The 25,713-nt window shown below is 42.3% G+C and overlaps 1 protein-coding gene across 3 annotated transcripts in view; it reads right to left on the bottom strand.

The window, feature by feature from the left end:
- Positions 1-5,595: 5,595 nt before the first annotated feature.
- LOC129325755 (cystathionine beta-synthase-like protein) overlaps positions 5,596-25,713 on the bottom strand; it is a 65,844-nt gene continuing 45,726 nt past the window's right edge. For 2 of the 3 annotated variants that reach the window (XM_054973626.1, XM_054973628.1), the window contains exons 13-17: positions 23,981-24,115; positions 22,106-22,214; positions 21,171-21,206; positions 11,189-11,273; positions 5,596-5,819 (exon numbers count right to left, since the gene is read on the bottom strand). In XM_054973626.1, the coding sequence (XP_054829601.1) occupies positions 5,710-5,819; positions 11,189-11,273; positions 21,171-21,206; positions 22,106-22,214; positions 23,981-24,115 (475 nt within the window). In that variant the 3' untranslated portion in view covers positions 5,596-5,709. The remainder of the gene's footprint in view (positions 5,820-11,188; positions 11,274-21,170; positions 21,207-22,105; positions 22,215-23,980; positions 24,116-25,713) is intronic. The other variant, XM_054973627.1, reaches the window with a different exon arrangement.

Below are 25,713 nucleotides of genomic sequence, written 5' to 3'. Positions count from 1 at the left end.
ACTTTTATGTTTTTCTTTGTAACTTGGGTCTAAAAGCTGTGTGTGTCTGTTTGTATGAGTATGTGTAAACATAACACATATGCATGATATCTACATTAATTTTCAATGCCACTGACTAGCCCAGAGCAATCTATACAGCAATGGTTTGTATATCTTCTTGACTTTTGGGTATCACCCAACAGTGTGTAAGTTTACATGAAATTGTCCAATATTACTTGCCTTTAAACAGTCCCACACTTTGAAGGATGTATTTCTTTCAAGTGAGATAGTGGTAGCAGGTTTTTACCAATGATCTACCCAATCCTTTATTTACTCTGGTGCAATCACGGCAATTTTTGATTGGTTGTGGAAACATCACTACCCACTTTTCACTTTAATAAGAATTATCTTGACAACTGGAGGGGGGCAGTTTATCTTTCTGTCTTGTATTCTAAGCTTGATCCAAAGAGTATTGGCCCCAAGTGAACCTTTTGCACATATAAAATAAACTTGTTCATTTCAACCGTTTCTGTTAGAGGTGCTCACATGCTTTTCCTAGGTTGCTGTGAAAAGCATTGTTTATGTTCTAGCAGGGTCAAAGACTCCAATGTATAGTTCAATAAAATTACTGCTGAAGTGCAGATTAGAGTCCAAGGGTTTACATACACAAATGCTACACTCTCTGGACTTAAACACCTTGATAAGCTTCCTCACTGTATGAAGCCAACCCATCTTGAATTGTGAACCTAAGTGGAAAAAATGTGTGCATATATGTACAATGGTATGTTAAGGAGGTACTGGCCTTCCAGTGAGTGACTAATCTAGATAAAGTCCTTTCTGGTCCAGTTGGAATGGCTTCAACTTCCATTCAACTCAATCATTTCACAGATTTTTATTTCTACTTATTTTACAAAATTTAAACCCTGCCTTTCTACCCTCATAAGGGCCAATAGGGCAGCAAACAAATTAAAAACATACATAATAAAACCACATCTTTAAAAACTATTAAACAATTAAAAAGCAGCATTAAAATAATTAAAACCAGAGCTAAAATACATATACAAAAACATAAAAACAGTTAAAATATTGGGCAGGAAGATGGGATCACTGAGGAAATGCCAAACAAAACTAAAGCATCATTTCCCACTGGGCTTTATAAGGCTTTAAAAGTCAACACCAACACCTTGAATTGTGCCTGGAAACAGACTGAGAGCCAATGTAGATAGGCCAAGATGATTTCCCACTTCAGTCAACATCCTGGCTGCAGTGTTCTGCATCAACTAAAGTTTCCAAAAACTTTTCAAGGGCAGTCTCTCATTGAGCACATTGCAGTAACCTAATTTAGATGTACCCAGAGCATGTGCTGTAGTGGCCAGTTCTTTTCATGAAAGGCTGTAGCTGGCTAACCATTCGAAGCTGATGAAAGGCACTCACAGGCACAGCTGCTCCCTGCTTATTCAGAATTAGGCTTGGGTCCCAGAGCACTTCCTTCAAGGGAAGTGCAACCCCTGCCAGTACAGGTGACCCCCTTAAATCCTTAGTCAGACTTTCTGCTCACCAGAAGCGCTTGCATCTTGTCAAAATTACACTTCAGTTTACTAGCCTGCATCCACTCCAAAACTGCCACCAGGCACTAGTTCAGGGTTCCTACAGCCTCCCTGTGATTGGCAGGAAGTATAAGATAGAGCTGAGTGTCATCCCCATATGGGTGACAACCCAGTCCAAATCTCAGATGACCTCTCAGTTTCATGTAGATATTAAAGAGCATAAACGACAAGATGGAGTTTTGCAGTACACTCAAGGCTTTTTTTCTGGGAAAAGAGGTGGTGGAACTCAGTGGCCTCGGAGAAAATGGTCACATGGCTGGTGGCCCCGCCCCCTGATCTCCAGACAGTGGGAAGTTTAGATTGCAAGCAGCACGGAGGGCAATCTAAACTTCCCTCGTCTGGAGATCAGGGGGAGGGCCACCAGCCATGTGGCCATTTTCAAGCAGTTCCGGAACTCTGTTCCACTGCGTTCCAGCTGAAAAAAAGGCCTGGGTACACTTTAAGGCAGGACACTAATATTTCAAAAATGTTTTTCTACCCCTGAAAACTATTGTTAAAATGTTGAATTATATGAAACAAAAATGCATTAGACTATGAAAGAGGCTCTCTTCTACTTAGATTCCATATTAACATTTTCAATATTTGCAACCCACAAAAGGTTTCTTAGATCTGCTTCTGAAGATGCCCTTAGGCTTTGAATTAAAATTCTAGTTTTTCTTCAGAACCTGGCACCAGTTCTGTTATTTATGCCACAGCTATGCTTTTTTGATAAGTTGCCGGTAGAATGATTTTAAATTTTTTGTCAAATGTTGGCAATTAAATTAACTACAGCATGAATTAGAAGTCTCTTGAAATTTTAGACAATGTGGTCTTTTAAAATGTCTCCTCTACCAGCCAATAATTGAAAAGTAAAGACAGGAACTAATTCCTAAGAGTATACTTATTATGAAAAGATTGCTATAGGCTGAAGTCCTCTATTTATCTACAGAGCAAGTAGGACAACAGAACATTCTGTGCTCAGTTTAGCCATGTTGTTTTACTTACATGCAGTTAGGTGAAAGAGGGCAGAACACTTTTTAATGTCAATTTAATCTATAATTGCTTGCAAGATCACCAGTTTTTTTAAAAAAAGAAACAACCCTATCCCATCCTCCATCTTACTAGGCCTCTTCATTTTGTAATTGTATTTTTAAAAGGGGGAAAGGTTATGTACAGAAAGTATACAATGACTGCTCCTTGTAACAATGTTTTGGGATATAAATATACCCAGGCTGGAGTAACTATAGGATTCCTCTGTACAACAGGCTTCATTAAATGTCATAAGTTTGTATCAGGGGCACACAGAGTTTATTTCTAGGATTGTGTACTCACCTCACTCCCCCTACCCCCAACGTGGAGTGCAATTGAAGTCAATGGCATCGAAATTAAGATGTATGGGTGAAGTTTATTTTCCTCTCACAAATGGGGATTCTAAACCTGAATTTAAGCCCAATTTAATATTCCAAGGGGGTGGGGAGGGGGAAATGTTAATTTGCCTAATGCCTGAATTCAGACACCACATCTAATTAAAGCTTTATTCAAAGCTTCAAAAACCCAAAAGCTTTCAATCCACTCAGTATACCATGTCCAAGTAAAGGTCTCCTAAAATTACAATGGCTCTCTAGATTTCAGAGATAAGTTATCTTGGAGAAAATGGCTGCCTGGAAAGGCAAACTCTATATGCCAAACTGAGTTTCCTCCGCTCCCCGAACCCCACCCTTCCCAGGCTTCACCTCTAAATCTCTAAAAATTTTCCAACATGGAGTTGGCAACCCTAGTACCATTGGAGAAGCAAGTCAAGCAGATAAGCCTGTTAACAAACTATGTTAGTGCCTGTCATGGACAATCTATTTATCATATTTGAATGACAGCAGCAAAAAAAGCAGTAGGTGTGCTGGTCCAGTTTTCTTAAACACTCATACATAATTCACAAAGTGGCATTGCCATGAAAATAATCTCTGTGATTTCTCCTGGTGCTGCTCCACTGATCAGATGTAGAATAGCAGAGGGGATGCATCCCCACTTTTCTCAAAAAGGTCCTGCTATGCTTATATTCAGAGAGAGAGGGAGATCTTTGCACATCCATTCCTGAAGTGTGCTCATTTGGCAGAAGACAAAACTACTTCCAGTATAAGCAAGTACACCCAGTCAGTTTGTCTGAAATAAACATTTTTATTTAGTTCTCACTATATTTTGAACAAACGTGGAAGGGAAAAAACTTTTAAATTATTTCCCCCCTTTTACAATCCTAGAGGCTGAAATGCTCATTCTAAATGATCAGAATGTTGAGCACTGAAGGACGTCTGCGGTGGCTAAGAATGGTGTCTGCTGCTGCAGTATTGCTTCCATTACAGTAAGATGGCACCTAGTGGTGAGCTTTTATGTACAAAATAAAGAGTTTTGTCTATGGGCATAAGGCACACTTAACTGTGTACTAGATTGTGTCAAGGATAGTTTTCTGGCATGGCACATATGTTGTTATGAACAGAAAAATTATATTCAGAAATGTCTTAAAATCCTCCAATAAATGTTAGAGGAAGGTACAAGAGGAAAAACTACATCAATATCACTGATAAATTAAACTTTTGTCAATGAAAAGTAAAGTGTGTTTCCAGTGTCTCCCCATTAATGCAGGGGTTTAACATAAAAAAACACTCCATAATGTTAACATTTCAATCTCACTCATGTGCAAAGTAGTTAAAAATTCAAGAGCAGCATACATAAAACTGGACAATACAGTATAAAGGCACACACTTAATGAATCAGCAATCTTTGGATTTAAGACTGTATTTGTTAAACTCTGATCTTCAAAGAAATGCAAATATGTGAATATGTTTGGCATTTCATATTTCGATAACCAAGTTAGCTAAAACTAAATTGACAGAAGTCCAGATTCTTGACATTTTATCTGGCAAAGTAAAAAATGGAGAATTTTGTCTGTCATTGTGTATTTCTAGTGATCCATTCCCTTAAAAGCAAAGTGCGGACATTATTTAGAATACAGAATTGTGTCAACAAATTATCCTTATACTAGTGTAAGCTGAGAAAACACATGATTTTTTTCTAAGTGAAAATGTTCTTCCGTTTCTTCTTCTGCTGTATATTAGTAACGCTGAATTCTTTCTACCCTCCAGTTCAAATATCGTACATTTCGGATGGCATGAAGGATATCAAATATTTAGTAAGCACTGAATATTGGGAGCTGGGTGAGAGGATCAGCAGAGAAGTCATTAATATTTTGTTACTCTATGACTAGAAATAACTTGAAGCAGAATTCATTCCAGGCACAATGGCATGTCTATCTGCTGGTATACCTGCTGGGCTGACAGGATACTGGCCTCTATTGTCAGCCCAGAATACAGGACTTAGCAGCTATCACAGAATATAGAAAATGTTTGGAGAGTGCCCTGTCTATTTCACATGTACAATAATTTTCCACTCTGCCACTCTCCTCATTGGCACCAGAGCAATATAATGGAAGGTCATATTTACATCTGGCTGTATTTTATGTGTCTGCAGTACAGAAGACAGTCAGTAAACCTGACATCTGTCAAGTTGGAATAGGAATAAGTCATCTAAGATTGCATCTGTGCCTCCAATGGCTTCAACATCAAAGAAGTGATGTCTGGCAGAACCAGTTGCAAGATGGGTGCATCTATGAAAATAGGAACAGCATGTCTTGGGAGCACTCTATGCAGCTACCATCCTAGATCCCACCAGCTGTTACACATGCCTGATCTTCCAGCATTTTCAGCTAAACAAAGCCTATTCCACTGAAGAATGTTTATTTATGTTATTTATAGTCCATCTTTCTCCACTGAGATTCAAGGCAGATTATGTAGCGTGAGTTAGTACAGTCAATTTCAATTAACTGTAATAGAGTATATAAATGTAAATTTGCAATGATTTAAAACCAGCAGATATCTAATAAAGACTATCAGCAGACCCAAAGACTACCAGATATTTGTCCCTAATACTCATTCATTAAATTCTGTAAGTTATAGTGAAAAAGTCTTGCTTATGACAAAAGTCCAGGTAAAACTTTCACTTTATTCTTTAGACCAAAACAAAACTTTAAGATTGTTCTAATAAAAATAGAGGGGGGGAGGAAGTAGATACCAAGCTGCCAAAGTGCTTCTTGAATTTAAATTGCCTTTCTTTGCCGTTCTCGGGCAGTCACAAAGTTAAGCAAATCGATTGCTGTAACAACACCGAATACCATTTGCCTTTTACTGGATTTGCCATCGCTGTGATCTAGAGGAAGGAAGGATAAGAGAGACGTGACTTTTCCATCTCAGTATGTTCAGATTTTAAACTACCACTTCAAACCCAGATGCAGTGTTTTAGATAAAGGTGAATTGGCCCAAAGGGTCAGCAAAGCTGTCACTGCTGATACATGATGAGGAGGGCCCTGTGCTTCTCTGTTCCCCTATTGGTAGGACTGTGCTATTGGTGGGACTGTACTAGCATTCAAAGTAAACATCTCTGGAGATGCCACTGCCCCAAGCCATGGGAATTTTTTTATAGAAGAGGAAAAGGCCATGGACACTGAAATAGCTCTGCCCCATCATAATGACTATTGGCATTGCCCTTTCTTCCTAGTGTTAGCCCAACAATGTGCACAATTTTATCAATATTATCCTTTATCAAGGAGGGGAGAGATATGCATATGGCTTTCCACCATTTGCCTTTTATAAAGTGCCCCTTCAGCCATTGAGGCACCAACCTTTGTTGCAGCTAAAATAGCAGTGACTTCTGGAAAAACCAGGAAGTGACACCTGCTTGCTCTAGAAATTGCCAGAAACTCTCAAGTTTTACATAGGGTTTCTGGCGATTCCTAGAGAAGCATGATGTCACTTGCAAGTTTTCTCCAGAAGTAACATCATGCCATTGCCAACACCCCCTCCTCCCCACCCCACCCCCAGTCTCCTGCTGCTTGCCAGACTTATTGGTCCGAAGAAATTTAAGGTCAGGAGTAGAGATGGGCATGAACAGTAATACGAACAAAAAAAAGCCATGAACAGCCCAATCTGCTGTTCGCGTACAAGCTGTTCGTGAGGCACCATTCTAAATGAATAGGTGGTCATTGCAAGCCTTGTTCATTGCTGTTCATCAAGCCAGACAGTCCGGCAACTGCAATCAATTCCCTTGGCAACTTAGGCAGGGATTGTCTGAACTCCTGCTGTTGCCCTGGAAACCCCATTCTAAGCCCAATTTAGCTTGATAGGCAGGTGTGGAGCTCCAAATCTGTTACAAGGGAGCAAAGAGCAGGGGGGGGGAGGGCTCCCAGCTCTGGCTTTGCAGACAGTGGAGAGGGAGAGAGACAGCTGCTGTTGGCATTTTGATAGAGAGAGTGCATTGGAGCTTGAATTTTCTTTGTGTGTGGTGGGATAGGGATCTACCCCTTCAGGTTCCAGGGCTGCTGCCAGGCTCTGGGCCAAGCTACTATTTATTATTGGTACTTTTCCTGCTGCCTGCTCAGGTAAGGTTTCTGGGAGTGGTGCGGTAGGGAACTACCCCTTCCAAGTTCCAGGGCTGCTGCCAAGCTGTGGGGCCAAGCTATTATTTATTATTGGTACCTTTCCTGGTGCCTCCTCAGGTCAGGTTTCTGGGAGTGGTGCAGTAGGGATCTTGACCAAACATGGATGATAAACAATAAGGAGCAACCCTCAAGAGAGTGGAACCGAAAAACAAATAAGAGGGCTAAACCAATGAAAAAATAGAAGTATATTTCAATCCAGAATAATCAAGCAATAAAGTGCATAAAGGTGCAATTTTGCTACAAAAAATTATTCAATATGCAATATAACAGGAACAGCGGCAACCACAAGGTACAAAGAGAGGAATACAGTCAAGAAAAACCACACCCCCTGCCAGGGAGGGACCAAAAGGGACCAGAACTCGCCTCCCAGATATGGCGGCAGGAACAGGGACCTACTGAACCCACCTTCCGGGGAAGGGATGGATGGATGATTCAGAAATATTTTTGTATATAAGTACCAGACATTGTACCACTCTTGGGTCAAATTGTTGAGCCCGTGGTTTTTCTTGACCGTGTTCCTCTATTTGTACCTTGTGGTTGCCGCTGTTCCTGTTATATTGCATACTGAATAATTTTTGTAGCAAAATTGCACCTTTATGCACTTTATTGCTTGATTATCCTGGATTGAAATATACTTCTATTTTTTTATTGGTTTAGCCCTCTTATTTGTTTTTCGGTTTCAAACTTGGATGATGGCTGGAGGAGAACCTGCTGGCCCCCATGAACATCCAACCATGAATATGTTCGTGAACAGGTCATGCTCGTAAGTGATTGTGAGTCCCTGTTCGTGGATGGCAACAAACAATGAACATCATGTTTGGTTTTTTTTTTTCCTGTTCGTGCCCATCTCTAGTCAGGAGTATATGTATGCTACACTTCTACTTCCTGACACAGAACTGGCATTGTGAGAAGCTTATTTCTAATCCCCATGGTCGTGGAGCAACATGAGGTTCTTTCATGTGCTCTATTATACATATAGGCCCTTCTCTGCAATAATCCATTTCGTGCCTCAAAATCAACAGGCGAGTATGGCAGAGAGAGCTCAATTCAGGGCAGGACAGTCATTGGGTATATGACTCCTTGGGTGCATCTGGTTCATTTGCTGGTACACATCGTGGGGACTACTAATTGATAGGCAATGGAGGTGGAATTCAGAATGCAGTCAGTCTCATCTAAGGATAACCATTAGATTCAGATAGTATCCAATGCATAATCAAAAAGAGTCCAGTAGCACCTTTAAGACTAACCAATTTTATTATAGCATAAGCTTTCGAGAATCAAGTTCTCTTCATCAGATGCCTGATCAAAACTGGGCAGATACAGAAGAGGAGGGGGAAAGAGAGAGAAAGAGAGGAAAAGAAGGGGGCATAAATCACAAGAGGACAGAATGCAATTAGCATGGAGGCTATCAAAACATTCCTTTGCTTGGAAATGTAAACATCGGTGTGCAGTCAGTTTGCTGTATTAGTTTGTAGCAATGAAGGTATCCAATTCCTATGTAGTATAAGCCTTCGGTAACCACAGCTCTCCCTGCCAGCTGCATCTGACAAAGAGAACTGTGGTCCCCGAAAGCCCACACCAGGCGTTACTGGGCTCCCCCAGATCACGCCTCTGTAAAGAGAATCTGTTACCTGTGATAATGTGATAACCATTCATAGTCTCTATTCAGTCCCAGCTTGACAGAGTCAAATTTGCATATGAATTCCAATTCAGCAGCCTCCCGTTGGATTTTGTTTTTGAAAGGTTTCTGTTGAACCACAGCGACCTTTAAGTCTTTGGTGGAATGTCCTGGTAGATTGAAGTGTTCTCCCACTGGTTTTTGGACGTTTCCATTTCTAATGTCAGATTTGTGTCCATTTATTTTTTTGCGTAGAGGTTGGCTGGTTTGTCCAATGTACAGAGCAGAAGGACATTGTTGGCACATGAGGGCATATATCAGATTGGAGGATGAGCAGCTGTAAGAGCCAGAGACAGTGTAGTTGATGCCATTGGGTCCTGTAATTGTATTCCCTGGGTAGATATAGGGGCAGAGCTGGCATCTGGGTCTGTTGCAGGGCCTGGTACCTGTGCTGGTGACTCTGCTGGCCGATTCATGATTGTAAGTGAGAAGTCGTTTAAGATTGGGGGGCTGTCTGTAGGCAAGGAAAGGTCTTCCACCCAGGGCTTCTGAGAGAGAGGTATCATTTTCCAGGATGGGTTGTAGCTCACTGATGATACATTGGATGGGTTTGAGCTGGGAGCTATAGGTGACAACCAGTGGTGTTCTGTTGTTAGTTCCTTTAAGTTTGTCCTGGAGCAGACTGTTTCTGGGTACTAGTCTGGCCCTGTTGATTTGTTTCTTCACTTCATTTGGTGGGTACTGTAGTCTCAAAAATGCTTGTTGTAAATCTCTTAAGTGTGAGTCTCGGTCGAGAGCATCGGAGCAGATACGGTTGTAACGTAAGGCTTGGCTGTAGACAATAGATCGAGTGGTATGTTTAGGTGGAAGCTGGAGGCATGTAGATATGAGTATCGGTCTGTTGGTTTCCGGTATAAAGTGGTATTTATTCGTCCATTATGTAGTTGTACAGTGGTGTCCAGGAAGTGTACCTGTTGTGTAGAGTGGTCCAGGCTTAGGTTGATAGTAGGGTGAAAGTTATTGAAGTCCTGATGAAATCTCTCAAGGGCTTCCTTCCCATGGGTCCAAATGATGAAGATGTCATCCAGGAATCTTAAGTATAGTAGTGGTTCCAGTGGATGGGAGCTGAGGAAGCGTTGCTCTAAGTCCGCCATGAATATGTTAGCATATTGTGGTGCCATGCGTGTGCCCATGGCTGTGCCATTAACCTGTAGATATAAGTTGTCACCAAATTCGAAGTAATTGTGAGTGAGTACGAAGTGACAAAGTTCAGTGGCGAGGTTTGCTGTGGTTTTGTCCTGGATAATATTCCGTATGGCTTGCAATCCATCTGCATGTGGGATATTGGTGTACAAGGCCTCCACATCCATGGTTGCTAGGATGGTGTCATCTGGTAGGTTGTCAATGGACTGTATTTTCCTGAGGAAGTCAGTGATGTCCCGTAAATAGCTGGGTGTGCTAGTGGCATAGGGCCTGAGGATAGAGTCCATGTATCCCGAGACTCCTACTGTGATGGTGCATTTTCCTGCAACAATTGGGCGTCCTGGGTTACCCGCTTTGTGGATTTTGGGTAGTAGGTAGAATCTTCCTGGTCGTGGTTCCTGGGGTGTGTCCGTATGGATGCATTCTTGTATGTCCATGGGGAGTGTTTTTAATATTTTATTGAGTTCCCTTTTGTATTGTTCAGTGGGGTCAGAAGGTAGTATTTTATAGAATGTTGTGTTGGAGAGTTGTCTTTCTGCTTCTTGTATATAATTTTGTTTGTCCATGATGACAACTGCTCCGCCTTTGTCAGCTTCCTTGATTACGATGCCAGAATTATTGCTACAAACTAATACAGCAAACTGACTGCACACCGATGTTTACATTTCCAAGCAAAGGAATGTTTTGATAGCCTCCATGCTAATTGCATTCTGTCCTCTTGTGATTTATGCCCCCTTCTTTCCTCTCTTTCTCTCTCTTTCCCCCTCCTCTTCTGTATCTGCCCAGTTTTGATCAGGCATCTGATGAAGAGAACTTGATTCTCGAAAGCTTATGCTATAATAAAATTGGTTAGTCTTAAAGGTGCTACTGGACTCTTTTTGATTTTCTTACTACAGACTAACACGGCTAACTCCTCTCTATCCAATGCATGTAATAACTGCTGAATTAGAATCCATGCCAACGTTCTGGTTTTGAAGGGGTCTTGGGAAGAAACTTTCAGTGCTACCTCGGGCTGAACCTACAAAAATGGGACTTTGTTTACAGACTTTGTTTCATTGGTAATTAAATATTTGTTACTATAATAAATTACTGTTCTGCCTTTTAATCCACTGTAGACATATGTGTTAGACTGTGGAAGCTGGAAGTAGCCGGTAGTGATGCTGATCACATTATGCTTTGGAATTCCTAGGCACTGTGTCTTAAGAACATGAGCTGATTTGGTAGAAAGCAGTTCAGGACAAACTCAGTCCTTTTACTTACACTGAATCTGTTCGTGTACCACCAGAGCAAAGTGGTCTATTTCCAAGATATGAGACAGCTTCCCCAAGTTGTCTTGCAGATGAATCTACACAAAGGAAAAGTTATGGAACTTAAGAAATCAAGCATCTGGTTTTATAACAAATATATTACATTGATAAGCAGCACCCAAATCCCTACTACACACAACACTTCTCCAACAAGGCTTTTGAAAATAGTAGTGTTTGTGATAGTGAGTGCGGTATCTTATGACACTGAGGTAGTGGGGTTCTTATAAATGCTGCTGTTTTAAATAAAAGTGAAATGAAAGACTTTCAAAGAGACAGTAATTTTTAAAATGATAGGATTTAAGTGTCCTCCATTTGATACACAGTAATTTCAAGTACAGTAATCTTTTCCAGCTTTGCCAATATGAGCAGGAAGGAGGTATTTGAGAACAGATACACAGAAGAGAGAGCGGGGGGGGGGGGGGGAGCACATAGAAGTCATTCACTAGAGATAAAGCAAAACAAACCTCCATATTCTAGGAATAATTGTTTTCCTGCAGACACATTTTTTGTTCGTTTCTATCCCTACAGGACAGCAAAACTGTCCATACCATTTACTGGAAGTGAGCAGAACAACAAGTTACTGCTTATACCATTTTTTCTTCAAATATTTTTCCCATGCTGTTCCATGGAATCTGGAGTAAGTCTGGTTGTAAATTTTCCCACTCTGACTGACAGCAGTGACTAAAAGCACAACTGGTTCCTATGTAATGATTGTTAAATTAAGTGACATTGAACTGCTTGCACTTGCTAACCTCTGCCCCATCTCTCCACACTAGGTGCATGCTTTCTACATCATATGGAAAGTTGAGCTATAAATTCATTGCTATAATCAGAGTGAGTGGTGGATACAAAAACCCTGGTCCATAATCACTGAATCAAGAGAAACATACTCAATGAAAAGAAGGTAATACACAAGCTATAATTATTATAAGTACGATCTGGGGCTGCCAAATTCCAGGTGGAGCTTGAAATTCTCTTAATTATAACTCATATCCAGAATATAGAGATCCAATTCCCTGGAGAAAATGGCTGCTTTGGAGGGCAGACGATGTGGCATTATATCCAGAACTACCAGATCTGACGGCAAAACAGAGGGAAGGCAGTGGGTATTCACTCCCTTTTTGCTATGTTTTGGGCGGAGTTTCAGAGACTCGGCTCTGATATAACCTGTCACTTCCATGTTGTACTAAAAATTGTGTCATTTTCTGGCAATGTGAGAATGCACGTGCACATTTGGGCCGTATGCCTCCTGGTTAGAACACACATGGTCACACCTTTTCCTTTCTCTAGCGGATAGCAGTGGCTGGGGGTGGGGGATCCCCTGCCCCCAGAAGGGGGCTGGCAACCCTAATTATACCCCACTTAAGTCCCTCACTCTCTCCAAACTCCATGCTTTCAGGTTCCACCCCCAAATATCCAGTAATTTCCTAACTTGGAGTAGGCAACTCTACATCTTTTGGTATACCATTGATCATTACAATCCTCAAACTATGGCTGGCTAGGTTTAACGTTCTGTACTAACAAAGCAGGGAGAACAACATGGGAGGAGCAGCTGCTTGTGTGCACTCAAATACCTTTTAATTTCTTATCCTCAGATCAGTGTGAGAGGCTTATATGGAAAGTATCATCTTATTACAGCTATGGATTATAAAGTTCCCATCCACACACCCCTTGTACAAGGAGTCCCTTGGGTTGCTTTAGAAAAAAAATCCACAGTAGGCTCGTATCTCAAGCTATGAACATCTGACCATATGCTGTTTGTAAAAGACTGCATTCAAATATATCTCTGTTTCACTACTGTATCTAATTCTCAACATGGACTCATCTTTGGATACGTACATCTGGAGACCTGAACTATGAACAGACAAGCCAGATCTTTCTACATGGAAAAAACCCCAGGTTTGATGCAAATCTGAAAAAAATACACTGCATGGGGGTTTAACCAAATGACAGAAGCAGCTTCTGTAGTTTTAAGAAATGGATGTCCTGTGAGGTCTCAGTGACTATTGTGGGGGATTGCTAGGCAACCTCAACAGTATTGTCAGCCTCTAAGCCTTGGTTTCTGTCAGTAAAAGGGAGAGGGAGAATGCAGGGCTCTTTCCAGGCTGTTTTGGCTTTGGAATCATGTGTATCAAGTGCTGTTAAGCCGGAACTGACTTATGGTGATTTGTGCTGGGGTTTTCAAGGCAAGAGACTACCAGAGGTGGTTTACCATTGCCTGCCTCTGCATAGCAACCCTGGTTTTCCTTGCTGGTCTCCCATCCAACTATTAATCAGTGTCAACCCTACTTAGCTTCTGAGATCTGAAACCCACTCTGCCATAGGGCTGTTGTGAACAATATGGAGGAGAGGAGAATGATACAAGTTGCTTTGGGTCTCCCACTGGAGAGAAAGGCAGGGTGTAAATGAATTAAATAAAGCTGAAGAGTAGTTGGATCAGGGAAAGTTGGTAAGTGGAAAGAAGAGAAGTAAGCAGGGGAAAAGGACAGGATATGGGAACTGCCAGAAGGATGGAAAAAAGGAAATAGGGTGGGGAGGGGGGAAACAGGAAAAAATGAAGTGCTATTCACAAATTTTTGTGGTTTCCCTGCTTGTACTACACATTTAGAGACCAATCAACTGATATTTAAAAAATTCTATGAAGTTTTGTATTGGCTTGGCACAGGGTCAGGGACTGTCGATTTTATGAGATAAAACAGCAAAAGAAATAGGTCAACTAAGCACACTAGGAGGTTTCTCAAAACAGAGAGCATTGCGTGCATATGTGGATGCACACAAATCTATCTAGCCAGAAAGAAGTATAACCCCATAGTCAATCAGGAATCTTCTATTTCTTATAAATCATTTGAAGAAGATTTGGTAAATTTAGATATATAATAAATGCATATTGTTCAGAAGGACTTTTGATCATAAAAGCAAACAGAAACAAAGGGTGAATTATATCTACTACAGAATGACACACATGGAAGCAAATGTCCCCCACCTCCTATATTCCACGGCAGCCTCCCCTATGCCACAGCAGCCAGAAACTGTGAGAATAGCATAAGGGCACTGAACTTTGCAGTGAGAATGGAGTGGGGAGAGTTGAATTGGTGAAAATCTTTTAGGGTTTCCCTTATTCATTTAGCCACCAGCTAGTTTCACCTTCTTGCTAGAAACAACATACTCTGGTTGCTGATTATAGACCATGCATCTTGAATACAGAAGTTCCCAATTTCATTCCCTGGCACCTCCAGTGAAAGTACCTCAGGGAACAGAATCAGGTAAAACCTTTCTCTACTAAAGACCTAAAGAACCTCTGCCAGTCAGACTAGACAGCAGTGGGCTGGATGGACTAATGGTCTGACTTGGTACAAGGTAGCATCGTATGTTCATATATGTTACACAATGCACTTTAGAATACACTTTGTCATATAACCACAAGCATATGGATCTACTCCTCTGAAAATCACCAGTTTTTTTTCTAGATTCTATGGTTCTGTGTGGAGAAGGGAATGGGATCATGATTGGATCAAAAGCCACCTTTTAGTTTATGGAAGGATTCTTCCACTTAGAAAAGGAAATAGCAGAAGGAAGTTTTATACTGTTTTCAATTTTTTAAGTGGAAGCCTTCTTCCAAAAGGGAAGGGCTGCTTCACAACTAGACATGGTCATGAACCAGAAAAAAACTGAACCATGGGGTTCATGGTTTGTGGGGTTTCCACGAACTGGCATGGAACTGGCCCAGTTACGAACCAGTTTGTGGTTCATGGGTTTTAAATGCCCCTTTCCTGCAGGGAAAGGGGCATTTTAATTGTTTAAAGGACCCTTTCCTGCTGCTTGCAAGGGGCAGGACCCTTTAAACTATCAGCTGGCAGGCGGCAGGGGGGATCCCCCCCTCGCCGACTGCCAGCTGATAGTTTAAAGGGACCTGCCACTTGCAAGTGGCAGGGCCCTTTAAACGAAATGTGGTTTTAAACACGGCTGCCATTGGAGGGTGGGAGGGCCCTTTTCCACCTCCTCCTCCGCTGCTGCATGGGCTTGCAGGGCAGCGGAGGAGGCCTCCACCATCCCAGCATCAAATGGAAGATAAGTGGGGGGCTGGGGCTGGGGGTTGGGCCTTTTAAAGGGCCCTGCTGCTTGCAAGTTGGCCCTTTAAACCCCCAGCCCCAGCCCCTCACCCCCCTCCCCAGCCCCCCACTTATCTTCCATCTGATCTGAAAAGTTTAAATGGCCATTTTCCCCGGGGAAATGGCCATTTAAACTGGCCCTTTAATACGAACCAAACGAACCAGTAGTCCAGTTTGTGGAAGTTCATGGAAACAAGCTTCCATGAACCCTGGTTCATGAACCCCGAACCGGGCTGGTTCGTGGGGTTTTTTGGTTCATATTTAGGTTTGTGCCCATCTCTATTCACAACCAAACTGATAATTTATGGAGGTGAAAGGAAACCAGAGGCCAACATAGAAAGCAGAGAGAAAGTTTGCTGCTAAGTTTAATTCATTTGCCCCACTTTGTACTTCCAGGAATCTCCTTCCCCTTTTTAATACTCAAAGACCACTATGGTACTGATTTACAACATATACTCGGAGATCTACCAATATTTGATAACTTTGAAAAGAGAAAGATAGAGAGTGAAAACCCAAAAGCAACCTTCTAATTTAGAAGCATTATTATCTTCCACAATGGTCTTTGTTTTACTGAAACAGCTGTGCTTTCCAGTCAGACCAAACTGAATCAGTTTTAAATATACCCAAATATTTTCTTGTACAAATAATAGGGTATTCAGGACTTTCCTCTTTCAATGATAGAACATCTAAGGCTGATTGTCAAAGACAAGAATTTTGTAAAGAATGTTGTTTCACCACCTCTCTGTACAGTACAGCAAGTCTAATTAAAGCAATTAGCAGCAAGTCTAATTAAAGATGATGGAAGATTAACAAAGGTGCTGGTTATTCAATAAACAAGTTGGATAAAAAGAGAGTACCCAGACTACAATATTTATCATGGCAAAGAAAGGAGGAAATACTCAGAAAAAGTGACAGAAACCCAGAAGAATTTGTAGCAATAGCCAGGGCTGTGTAAATACACACTGTGTTGTGTTATACTCTATGTTTTAAAAGCTACAATACACATCAAAATTATGCACAAGGATAACCCAAATCTTCTCTTAAACTGAATTATGCAAACTGCATAAAAAGAAGCAACTTTAGCAACAGCAGCTTGTTTTGCATAATTTACTCTGCTATGCTTCCTCTTGGAAGCTCGTACAAGTAAACACATAAAAACAGATGTGACGAGGAAGTGTGAAAAGACTGGATTCACACTAGCCTTGTAGCTGTAATGAGAGACACCAGCAAATTAAAAGCAGTGTCAACTGCCAGTCTTTCCCTTCCTTCATGCTTCAGGCAAGGGGAAAGTTGTGTGCCTTTTTAAAAACCACCTGTATGAATATTCACCTGTTGATTTAAAAAAGAAAATTACTTTATATTATACTCAAGGCCCTGCTTCATATATCTCTGTCTTTGGAAATATGTTGGGTGGCCAATACGGGTGAGAGATGAGAATGTTTGTTATAATTTCTGATCTAGACTTCAGGGGGAATTTTGTGTCATGATTGCTTATCTGCATGTAGGAAATTACTGGTTCAGAAGTTAAATCCGTGATTTTTTCTCCTTTAGGACCATTATTTTCAATATAAATGTATTCAAGGGGCAGCTGTTTACAAAGATATTGGCACCAAATTTACACAGACCAGAGTTTCTCTCTAATCTAAATACCTCCTAAATTTCAAGCAGATTGAACAAAAGGGATCAATTTTACAGTCCCCCAAAGTAAGTCTTTCTCTGTGCAGCCACACTTATCTATACTAATTTCTAAAATGGTGGCAGTCTAGCAGGAGATCTCCAGACCAGGCATAGACATTCTCCCTGTGCCTGAATTAATTTCATTTTCCTACTTTTACAGTGACTAACTGACAATTAAAAACCTATTTACCTTTCTGCTGAAAACTATCCATTTGCCATGCTTCCTTGTTGTAGTTTGTTAAACAAAATAAGGAATGAGATAGGCAGGTTTTCCATTATTCCCTACGGGGGACATTTTCAGGGATGCTGGAGCCTTTTCCAACAAAATATCATCCAAATTGCAGCAGAGTTTTGCATGTTTTTCAAAGTTCCATGTAAATTGGACAAAGGGTTTGAATTCTACAGGTCCCTGAACAAGCCCCTGCCTTCCTACCATCGTAATTAGGGTTGCCAGTCCTGCGCTGGAGGCGGGGGATCCCCTGCTTCCACCCTCCATCCCCACTTACCTGGCCGGCAGGGGGAGAAAAAGCGAGGAATGCACCTCCTGAGTTGCGTTCCCTGGTGGCGCGGCACACTCTTGCGCAGTGCAGTGGGCTTACTTTGGTCAAAAATGGGCCCAGTTCAGCCCAAAACAGGCCCTATTTGGCCCGCTGCGGAGTGCAGGAGCGCTCGTGGGCTCCACAGTGGCCCGATTTGGGCCTGTTTCAGGCCGCTGTAGAGTGCAGGAGCACTCCAGGGCCCATCGCACCACCCTGGCAGTGCTCCCACGCTCCACAGCAACCTGATTCTGCCCAAAACAGGTCGATTCGGCCTGAACTGGGACTGATTCAGCCCACTGTGGAGTGCAGGAGAGCTACCCAGGCATCATGTGGCCTGCACAATGATGTCACTTCCTGGAAGTGACAGCATTGCATAGCCCAGGATCAAGGAGGGCCAAAAGGGAAGAGCCAGGTCTCCTTACCCACCTAGAGGGTAAGGGGACCTGGCAAACCTAATAGTAATTGTATGTTCATTATTTTCTTTGGGGGACTTGTAGGGAGAGGGCTGGAGTTGTTGTTTTTCAACAAACAATCACCAAAATTGCAGTGGAACGTCTTCTGCCTGTCCTTCAAAGAACCACCAAGTTTCAAGCAATTTGGACAAAGAGCTTGAATACTACAGGCCCCTGTACAAACCCAGGCTTTCTAATTTCAGAGGGAAAGAAAACTCTCTCCAACCCACAAAGGAGAGGGGAAGGAGGATGGCAATTCTCTGCAGCTTGGGATTGGCTGGGAGTGCTCTGGGCTCCTCTCTTACAAGGGTCTGCTTGGAAGGGAGAGATGCCATTTCCAAGAAATCAATACAATCAATGAAAACGTGATCATGCTGTGTAGTTGGTAAGCATCGGAACTTGGAGAAAAAGTGAATCTTTTTCAGGGAAGAGGTTTCATTATTCCAAACATCTTGGGTTTGTGTTATCATTCCAGAGAATCAAGGTAATTATTTGAAACAGCAATTTCCCTGTATATTTTTGGTTTGGGAGTTCTGTTTTGCACAACCCTATAGGCCACACTGAACAAAGCCTTTTTTGTTGTTCCAGATTCTGGAAGGGGCTGTAGGATGGGTTGTGGCTCAGTGGTAGAGCATCTGCAAAGCTTGCAGAAGGTCCCAGGTTCAATCCCTGCCAGCTCCGCTTGAAAGGATCATATGATATGTGATGTAAAAGACCTGAGACCCTGGACAAATACTGCTAGTCTGAGTAGACAATACGAACCCTGATGTAACACTGGTTTGATTTAGTATAAGGCAGCTTCATGTGTTCAGCACCCTTCCTGGTTCTATTTATCAGGTGCCTACATTATTGAGGGTCAGTGTGATGGGGTGTTTAGACCAGGGCTTATGGTAGAGTGGGTTCAAATCACCACTCTATCATAAAGCTCATTGTGTGAGCTTGGTCCTGTTTAGAGGTGGGCACGAACAGGAAAAAAACTACGAACACGATGTTCGTAGTTCGTTGCCATCCACAAACAGGGAATCACAAACAACCATGTTCACGAACATGTTTGTGGTTGGCTGTTCATGGGAGGGAAGGGGGAGACTTAGAAGGGAAGACGGTTCCCCATGCCATTTGCAAACGGCGTGGGGAACCACCTTCCCTTCAAAGTCTCCCTCCTTCCAGCCAGCTGGAGGGAGAGGGGGAGACTTGGAAGGGAAGAAAGTACCCTGCACCATTTGCAAATGGTGTGGGGAACCTCCTTCCCTTCAAAGTCTCCCTCCTTCCAGCCGGCTAGAGGGGTGGGGGGGACTCTGAAGGGAAGAAGCTTCCCCATGACATTTGCAAATGGCGTGGGGAATCTTCTTCCCTTCAAAGTCTCCTTCCTTCCAGCCAGCTGGAGGGAGCGGGGGAGACTTTGTCAGGAACCCCCTGACAAGTGGCTGAGTTGGGGGTGAAGTGCCCCTCTCCCTGCTGCTGTGCAGCAGCAGGGAGATGGCATTTCACCCCAGCAGGCTGCACTCAGCCGCTTGTCAGGGGTTTCCCTGACAAGTAGCTGAGTGGGGGATTTAAATGTCTCTCTTCCTGCGCTGCGCAGCAGCAGGGAGAGGGAAATTTACACCCCGAAAGGCTGCAATCAGCCCTTGTAAGGGTTTTCCCTGATAAGAGGCTGAGTCAAGGGTGAAGTGCCCCTGGGCTTAGATTGGGGTTTCCAGGACAACAGGAGTTCTGACAGAGTTCAGAATATCTGTGCCTACTGTTGCCAAGGGAATTGATTGAAAGGCGTCAGACTGTCTGGCTTGACGAACGGCTGATGAACACCACACTGGGCTTGGAATGAACACATGTTCGTTGGGAATGGGGCCTTGTGAACAGCTTGCTCGTGAACAGCTGATAGAGCTGTTCATGGCTTTTTTTGTTTGTATTGCTGTTCATGCCCACCTCTAGTCCTATTACCTCTCTCTCCGTCTAACTCGTCAAAGGATTGCTGTGAAAATAAAATGAGGGTATCCCCCAGTCCCCAGCCACGTGCTCTGCCTTAAGGTGTTTGGACAAAGGGTGGGATATAAAATGAAACTGATTATTAAATTTTAGGCATCCATTTAAGATCTACCTGTGTGCTCATGCTTTTGGTGGTATCTGGATGATTAACTGTTGTTTCTTTCCTTTGCTTATTGGCTGCTGGCTTTTATTTAATTGTGTAACTATTATTTTATTTAATGGATTGTTTTTAATACATTTAGTGAGAACTATTGCAGGGAGAAAGGTGGGGTACTCCAAGGACTGGGGGAGGGGAAAGTTTCTTGGTTGCATCAAATGAACTAGCCAGTTGGCACTTCATTGGGCTGGCTTCTGCTTTACATTTGTAAAATTGTTTTTTTCTCAAAGCTTGACACTTGAGAAAAAGTCACATTTGGATGGGACTCAGTAAGAGTGCTTCCAGAGCAGCCCTACTCCTTTCAGAGTGTTACACATTGGGTTAGACTCTGTCTAAAATTATGGTGTGCAGAAAGGTGAACAATTTTTGCTGTTTCTCCCTCATCTACAGCAGACCTCTCACTCTCCTCAAGCTCTTTCTGGAGGTTCCCAGCTCCTAATGACAGCTCTGGGGGAGGGGAAGCATTTGGGGCTGCAGCAGGAGGAGAAGTTGCACTTCCATAGATGGAAATCCTTTCATCCATGAAATATTAGGCAGCATCCAACTCCTTGTCATTCTCTTATTTTTCTCTAAACGAAAACAGATTCCGATAATGCTGAATTCTGTATCCTCGTCCCAGTTTCATGAATGTATGCAGAAGAAACACAGCCCTGGCTCTCACCATAAAAATGAATACACCAGACAAGGCCTGCATATTTTGTCCAGAGGCAAGTAGCAGGCATCTTAAGCCTGGCTGCATACTCCTTAAGCCAACTTCCTCATTCCACTCCCCCTTCCACAGTTGGCTGGGAATGGTGGTTTGACTACAGAAGGAGGTTGCCTCCAACCAGTGTTCCCCTCAAGCAAGAGAAGCTCTCTGCACAGTACCTGACGGCAGACGGCCCAGCTGCACTTGCTACTTGCCACCAGCAACACATTTTTACCCCCCCCCCCCTGCAGCAAAGAAACTCTGCAACACCAAGCAAGAGAGGAGAGAGGCTATACTGCTTAATTAGGCATTCATTGCTTAATTACGCACCACACTATACATTTTGCATGATGATTCAATTGAGAGCTGGGAGAAAAAGAATGGATTTAGTGTCCAAAAAGCACAAACATCCCAGATTCTTAAACTTTCATTCATCAGGCAAACATATTCTATTTTGCTTACAGAAATAAGTATTAAAGAACCTTTGCTACAGATTTAGTTTGATGCAAAAATACAAAAGAGGGATTTTCTCTTTTAAAGTGTTTTATACTCTTTTATTTGGAAGTTCCCTTAAGGCTCTTCTAGTTCAAAGCACATTTCACTCATGTTTCATCCAAGCATAAAACAACTGGTTGGTTACAACAATTATATTTTTCAAAGAACTGATTTTGGTCTTCTACTACTACTAAAAAAAAAAAAATTAAAGAGAAGATTTTATCAAGGCCACCAGTGCATTTGAATTTTGTTACGCTGCCAATGATGCCACTTAACACTGTGAGCATATGCTCTATGATCAGGGTTCTGTGGAGTCAGCAGCACTAACACAGCTGTGCCAGAATCCTGAAAATCATTATGATTACAGGCTATTAAACACCAGATGGCAAGAGTCATCACTGGTTGCAAGTCTCAGAAACTCTGAGACCAAAACCAAAAATGGGGCTAGAAGTCAAGGTGTCTCCTAGATGCAGCTACTATTCAAAGCCAGCTCTTGCCACCACTCCAACATCTTGCTGTTGTACTGCAGCCCCTCTTGAACTCGGTCCATGCTGTCATCAACCAGCCACTGTCTCAGATCCCATAATGAGGAAATACCTAAAGGCATGGTCAAAGGAGTGTCATGGCTTTAAACTGAGTGATGTGTTTTGGTCAAACAATTTGTATATTCCTATTACAAAATCGGAACTGTTTTAAAGTTAGATTTCCAAGAAGTTCACTTAAAGGCTATTGAGGGGAAAGTAACTAGAGGCACTAAAAAACCCACTTACCTTTTTGAACTGTTTGTAGATTACTTTACTGACTTTGTCTGATGGCTGCACTTTACCAGCAAGCACTGAAGAAAGCATGTTGCCAAGGGTAACCATGCCCAAAATCACACTAAAAAGAAGAGAAGAAATACAGGGCAAAACACGTCAGCTGAGATTTTCTAAGTGAATTGTAAGCTTCTCCCTTCTGTGTCATACTTTAGGACAGCTTTTTCAGACATTCTACCCTCATCTTGAATTCAATCAATCTTTAATAGTAAGCTACAGATCAAACATAGTATAGAATAATATTTTTAAAAAGCCACTTTGGAGGATGGAATATAAAGTGAAGTGGTAGGGGAAGGAATGAGGCAGCTACAGTGCAATCCATAGCGAAATTATACCTGTTTAAGTCCATTGTCCTTAAAAGGGCCACCCAGTTTAGGAATGCACAGCTAATCTTTCCTGTGCCTGTCATTTCATTGCTCCAAATTGGTCCTGTCCAGCCCTCCTCCCCATGAGAGCAGATGGAGTCTATCTTCTTCTTCTTCTTCTTCTTCTTCATCACCACCACCACCACCACGTCACTTTTGGTTAACAAAGCAACTTACATTACTATTTTGTCATGCTAAACTGCCTTTTTGTCATGCTAAACTGCTCCCAAAGGAGAAAAGTAAAATTTTAGAAATATGAACAATTTACTGCAGTCAACGAAAGCTGAAAGCTAAATAACATTCCTTCATCATCCATTTCCCAGGCTTTCCCCTTCTATACAATATGGATTGTTTGCTTTAGATGATGTGGTTAAATCTTATACCAGCACTGCTGTTACCACAAAGAACCTTCTTTAGCCAACTGCAAATTAACTGGGATGAACTCCCGGGAGATGACTGTGCCATGTCCTAGTCTGACCTGCCGGAAATACCGACCTCTGTTGTTGACGTTTCCCCTACCTGACTGATTTCAGAGCTAAGGTGCAACTTGGGCTCAGTTAATTCTTTTATGGATCATCTCTTGTAAGAGTTGGTCCTTAAAAAGTAATAAACTATGTTATATTTTTAAGGTTAGATTTTAAAAACTCCAACTACAACCACACCTTTCTTTTAGACTCAAGGAAGTATCATGCAAATATCTAGGGATTTTTTTAAAAAGAAAACTTTTAAATGGTGAGAGGTTTCTGTCCAGCACAGATTTGATGATTCTTTAAATTAGCTTCAGGCAGTTTTCTGCACTGGGCCTTCATCTGGGGATGGAGGTGCAGCCTGAGACTCAGAGTGCGACATGCAAACCGGATTTTGAAATGGCAATTCCCTTTGGAGGAGAAAATCTCAAAGGCTTGTGGTATCTTTCTAAGGAAAAAAAACTATACATATGAATACTTTGGAAAGGAAGTCCCATAGCATGTACTGACAATGGCAGTTCAAAAAAGAGAGAGGGAGAGGAGTCATAGCTCAGTTGTACAGCTTCTGCTCTGTATGCAGAAAGTCCTAGGTTCAATACCTGGCATCTCCTGCGGAATGAGAATGGATCACCATTCCAGATGTGTCTGTTTACATACTACTTTTCAGCCCATCAGAATAAATTAATATGGAGGTATTCAAACAGTTCAAGCAGAGGGCCTGAAATGTGGTGATCTAGGGTTGCCAGGTCCCAAACAAGGGACCGGGGGGGGCAGAGGGGCACTTATCCTTGCACGTGAGCTCCACAGATATGCCACTCCACTGGCAGGTGAGAGAAGGCAGGGGGCAGGAGCTGGGGGCAGGGAATCCCCTGCCCTCAGTGGGTGGATGGTACCCCTGGGTGGATCCTGCTTGATCAAAGCAAAGTGATGTGGGTATACGTGTCCTTTAGAAAGTGGGTATATTTGGAGGAAGGAACAATACTCAAATCTGCACTTACCCAGATTCATCAACAACAGGAACCTGATCAAATCCCTTTTCTCGAAGTATTTCAATAGTCTTTTCACAGGTGACACTTGGTAGCACTGTCAGGGGGGCAGACAGACATAATTCTTGAACTTTCAAGTGCCACCACCTGGGAGAAAAACAAGTACTATGAGATCACTCTACAAACAGATTTGCTAGCAAGCAATTTAGGCACTGACAAAAAGTCACATCTTTGTTCTTTGTAAATAAAAGTTTGCCACAACAAGCCAAATACCAGGCTTCATTTTTCCCCATGTGAATTGAGTACCAGAAAAGGTCATGCCGGTTATTCTGGCATGTGGCTCTTTTAATTGGGTATGTTAGAGATGATCATTGCATTTGATCTCCATAGTTTGCAAGTGACTCCTTTCATATCACCGGCAGTTGAGCAACTGGTATGGGATATATAATCTGCACAACTAACTTTCCATTGTCATCATAAAGATATTAGCTTGTGGGAAGGCACTGCCTTTAGTAGGGATGCTTCTCACATTGCGGAGAACAGCTAATTTTGTTTAACACCACCAACCTGTATCATGCCAAATTCTTACTGAACATTGCCACTGATCCCTGGATCCCCAGAAGTGAGTTTTTCAAGAATAAACATGCTTTGGAGATCAAGAGACTTTTGCAGCCCAGGATACATTGCTTCCACCAATTTCCTCCGACTAACCAAGGTAATTAAGTCTCCAACTGTACTGGGTGAGCTAGTGTGATGTAGTGGCTAGAGTAATGGACTAGTATCTGGGAGACCCAGATTCAGTTCCTCACTCTGCCATGGAAGCTTGCTGGGAGACCTTGGGCCACTTGCACACAGCCTAACCTACCTAACAGGGCTGTTATGAGGATAAAATGGAGAAGAGAATAATGTAAGCAGCTTTGGATCCCAATTGGAGAAGAAAGGTGGGGTATAAGTAAAATAAATAAATCAAGAAGTCAACTCTACAAGTTAGACCACTGGCTTGCCAAGTTCACCATCCAGTCTGCTTCTGAACCATTTTGACTCAGTTACAGTAATGAATATTGATAGGATTTTCTGTATTGCCGTGGTCTTGGCATTTTAGTTCCTGACGTTTTGCCAGCAGCTGTGGCTGGCATCTTCAGAGGTGTAGCACCAAAAGACAGAGATCTCTCAGTGTCACAGTGCAGCCCATCCTAGCTGCTAAAATCTTGTAAAGACTACAGAAAGAAGCCCTTGCTGTCTATCATAAATAAATCACTAACTCAGGACAGGAGAGATCTCTGTCTTTTGGTACTACACCTCTGAAGATGCCAGCCACAGCTGCTGGCGAAACGTCAGGAACTACAATGCCAAGACCACGGCAACACAGCCCGGAAAACCCACAACAACCATCGTTCTCCGGCCATGAAAGCCTTCGACAACACATCAATATTGATAGGATCCTGGCATCTGTAAGAACCACTACTTGTGCACTGGACCCTTGCCCATCCTAGCTGCTAAAATCTTGTAAAGACTACAGAAAGAAGCCCTTGCTGTCTATCATAAATAAATCACTAACTCAGGACATTTTCCTTCGGCCACTCAAAGGGACGGTCATTTGCCTGCTACCAAAAAAAAAAAATCCTAGACCAAAATGATGTAGCCAATTATCATTCAGTCTCTAATCTACCCCTTCTCAGTAAAGTGGTTGAGAGAGCAGTAGCCAACACCAGGCCTTCTTAGACAACTCTTTTGCTTGGACCCTT

The sequence above is a fragment of the Eublepharis macularius genome, chromosome 3 (genome assembly GCF_028583425.1).
Source record: "Eublepharis macularius isolate TG4126 chromosome 3, MPM_Emac_v1.0, whole genome shotgun sequence".
NCBI classification, from domain to species: domain Eukaryota; kingdom Metazoa; phylum Chordata; class Lepidosauria; order Squamata; family Eublepharidae; genus Eublepharis; species Eublepharis macularius.
Note: the sequence above shows the minus strand (reverse complement) of the source record. Positions and strands in the feature narration are given on the sequence as shown.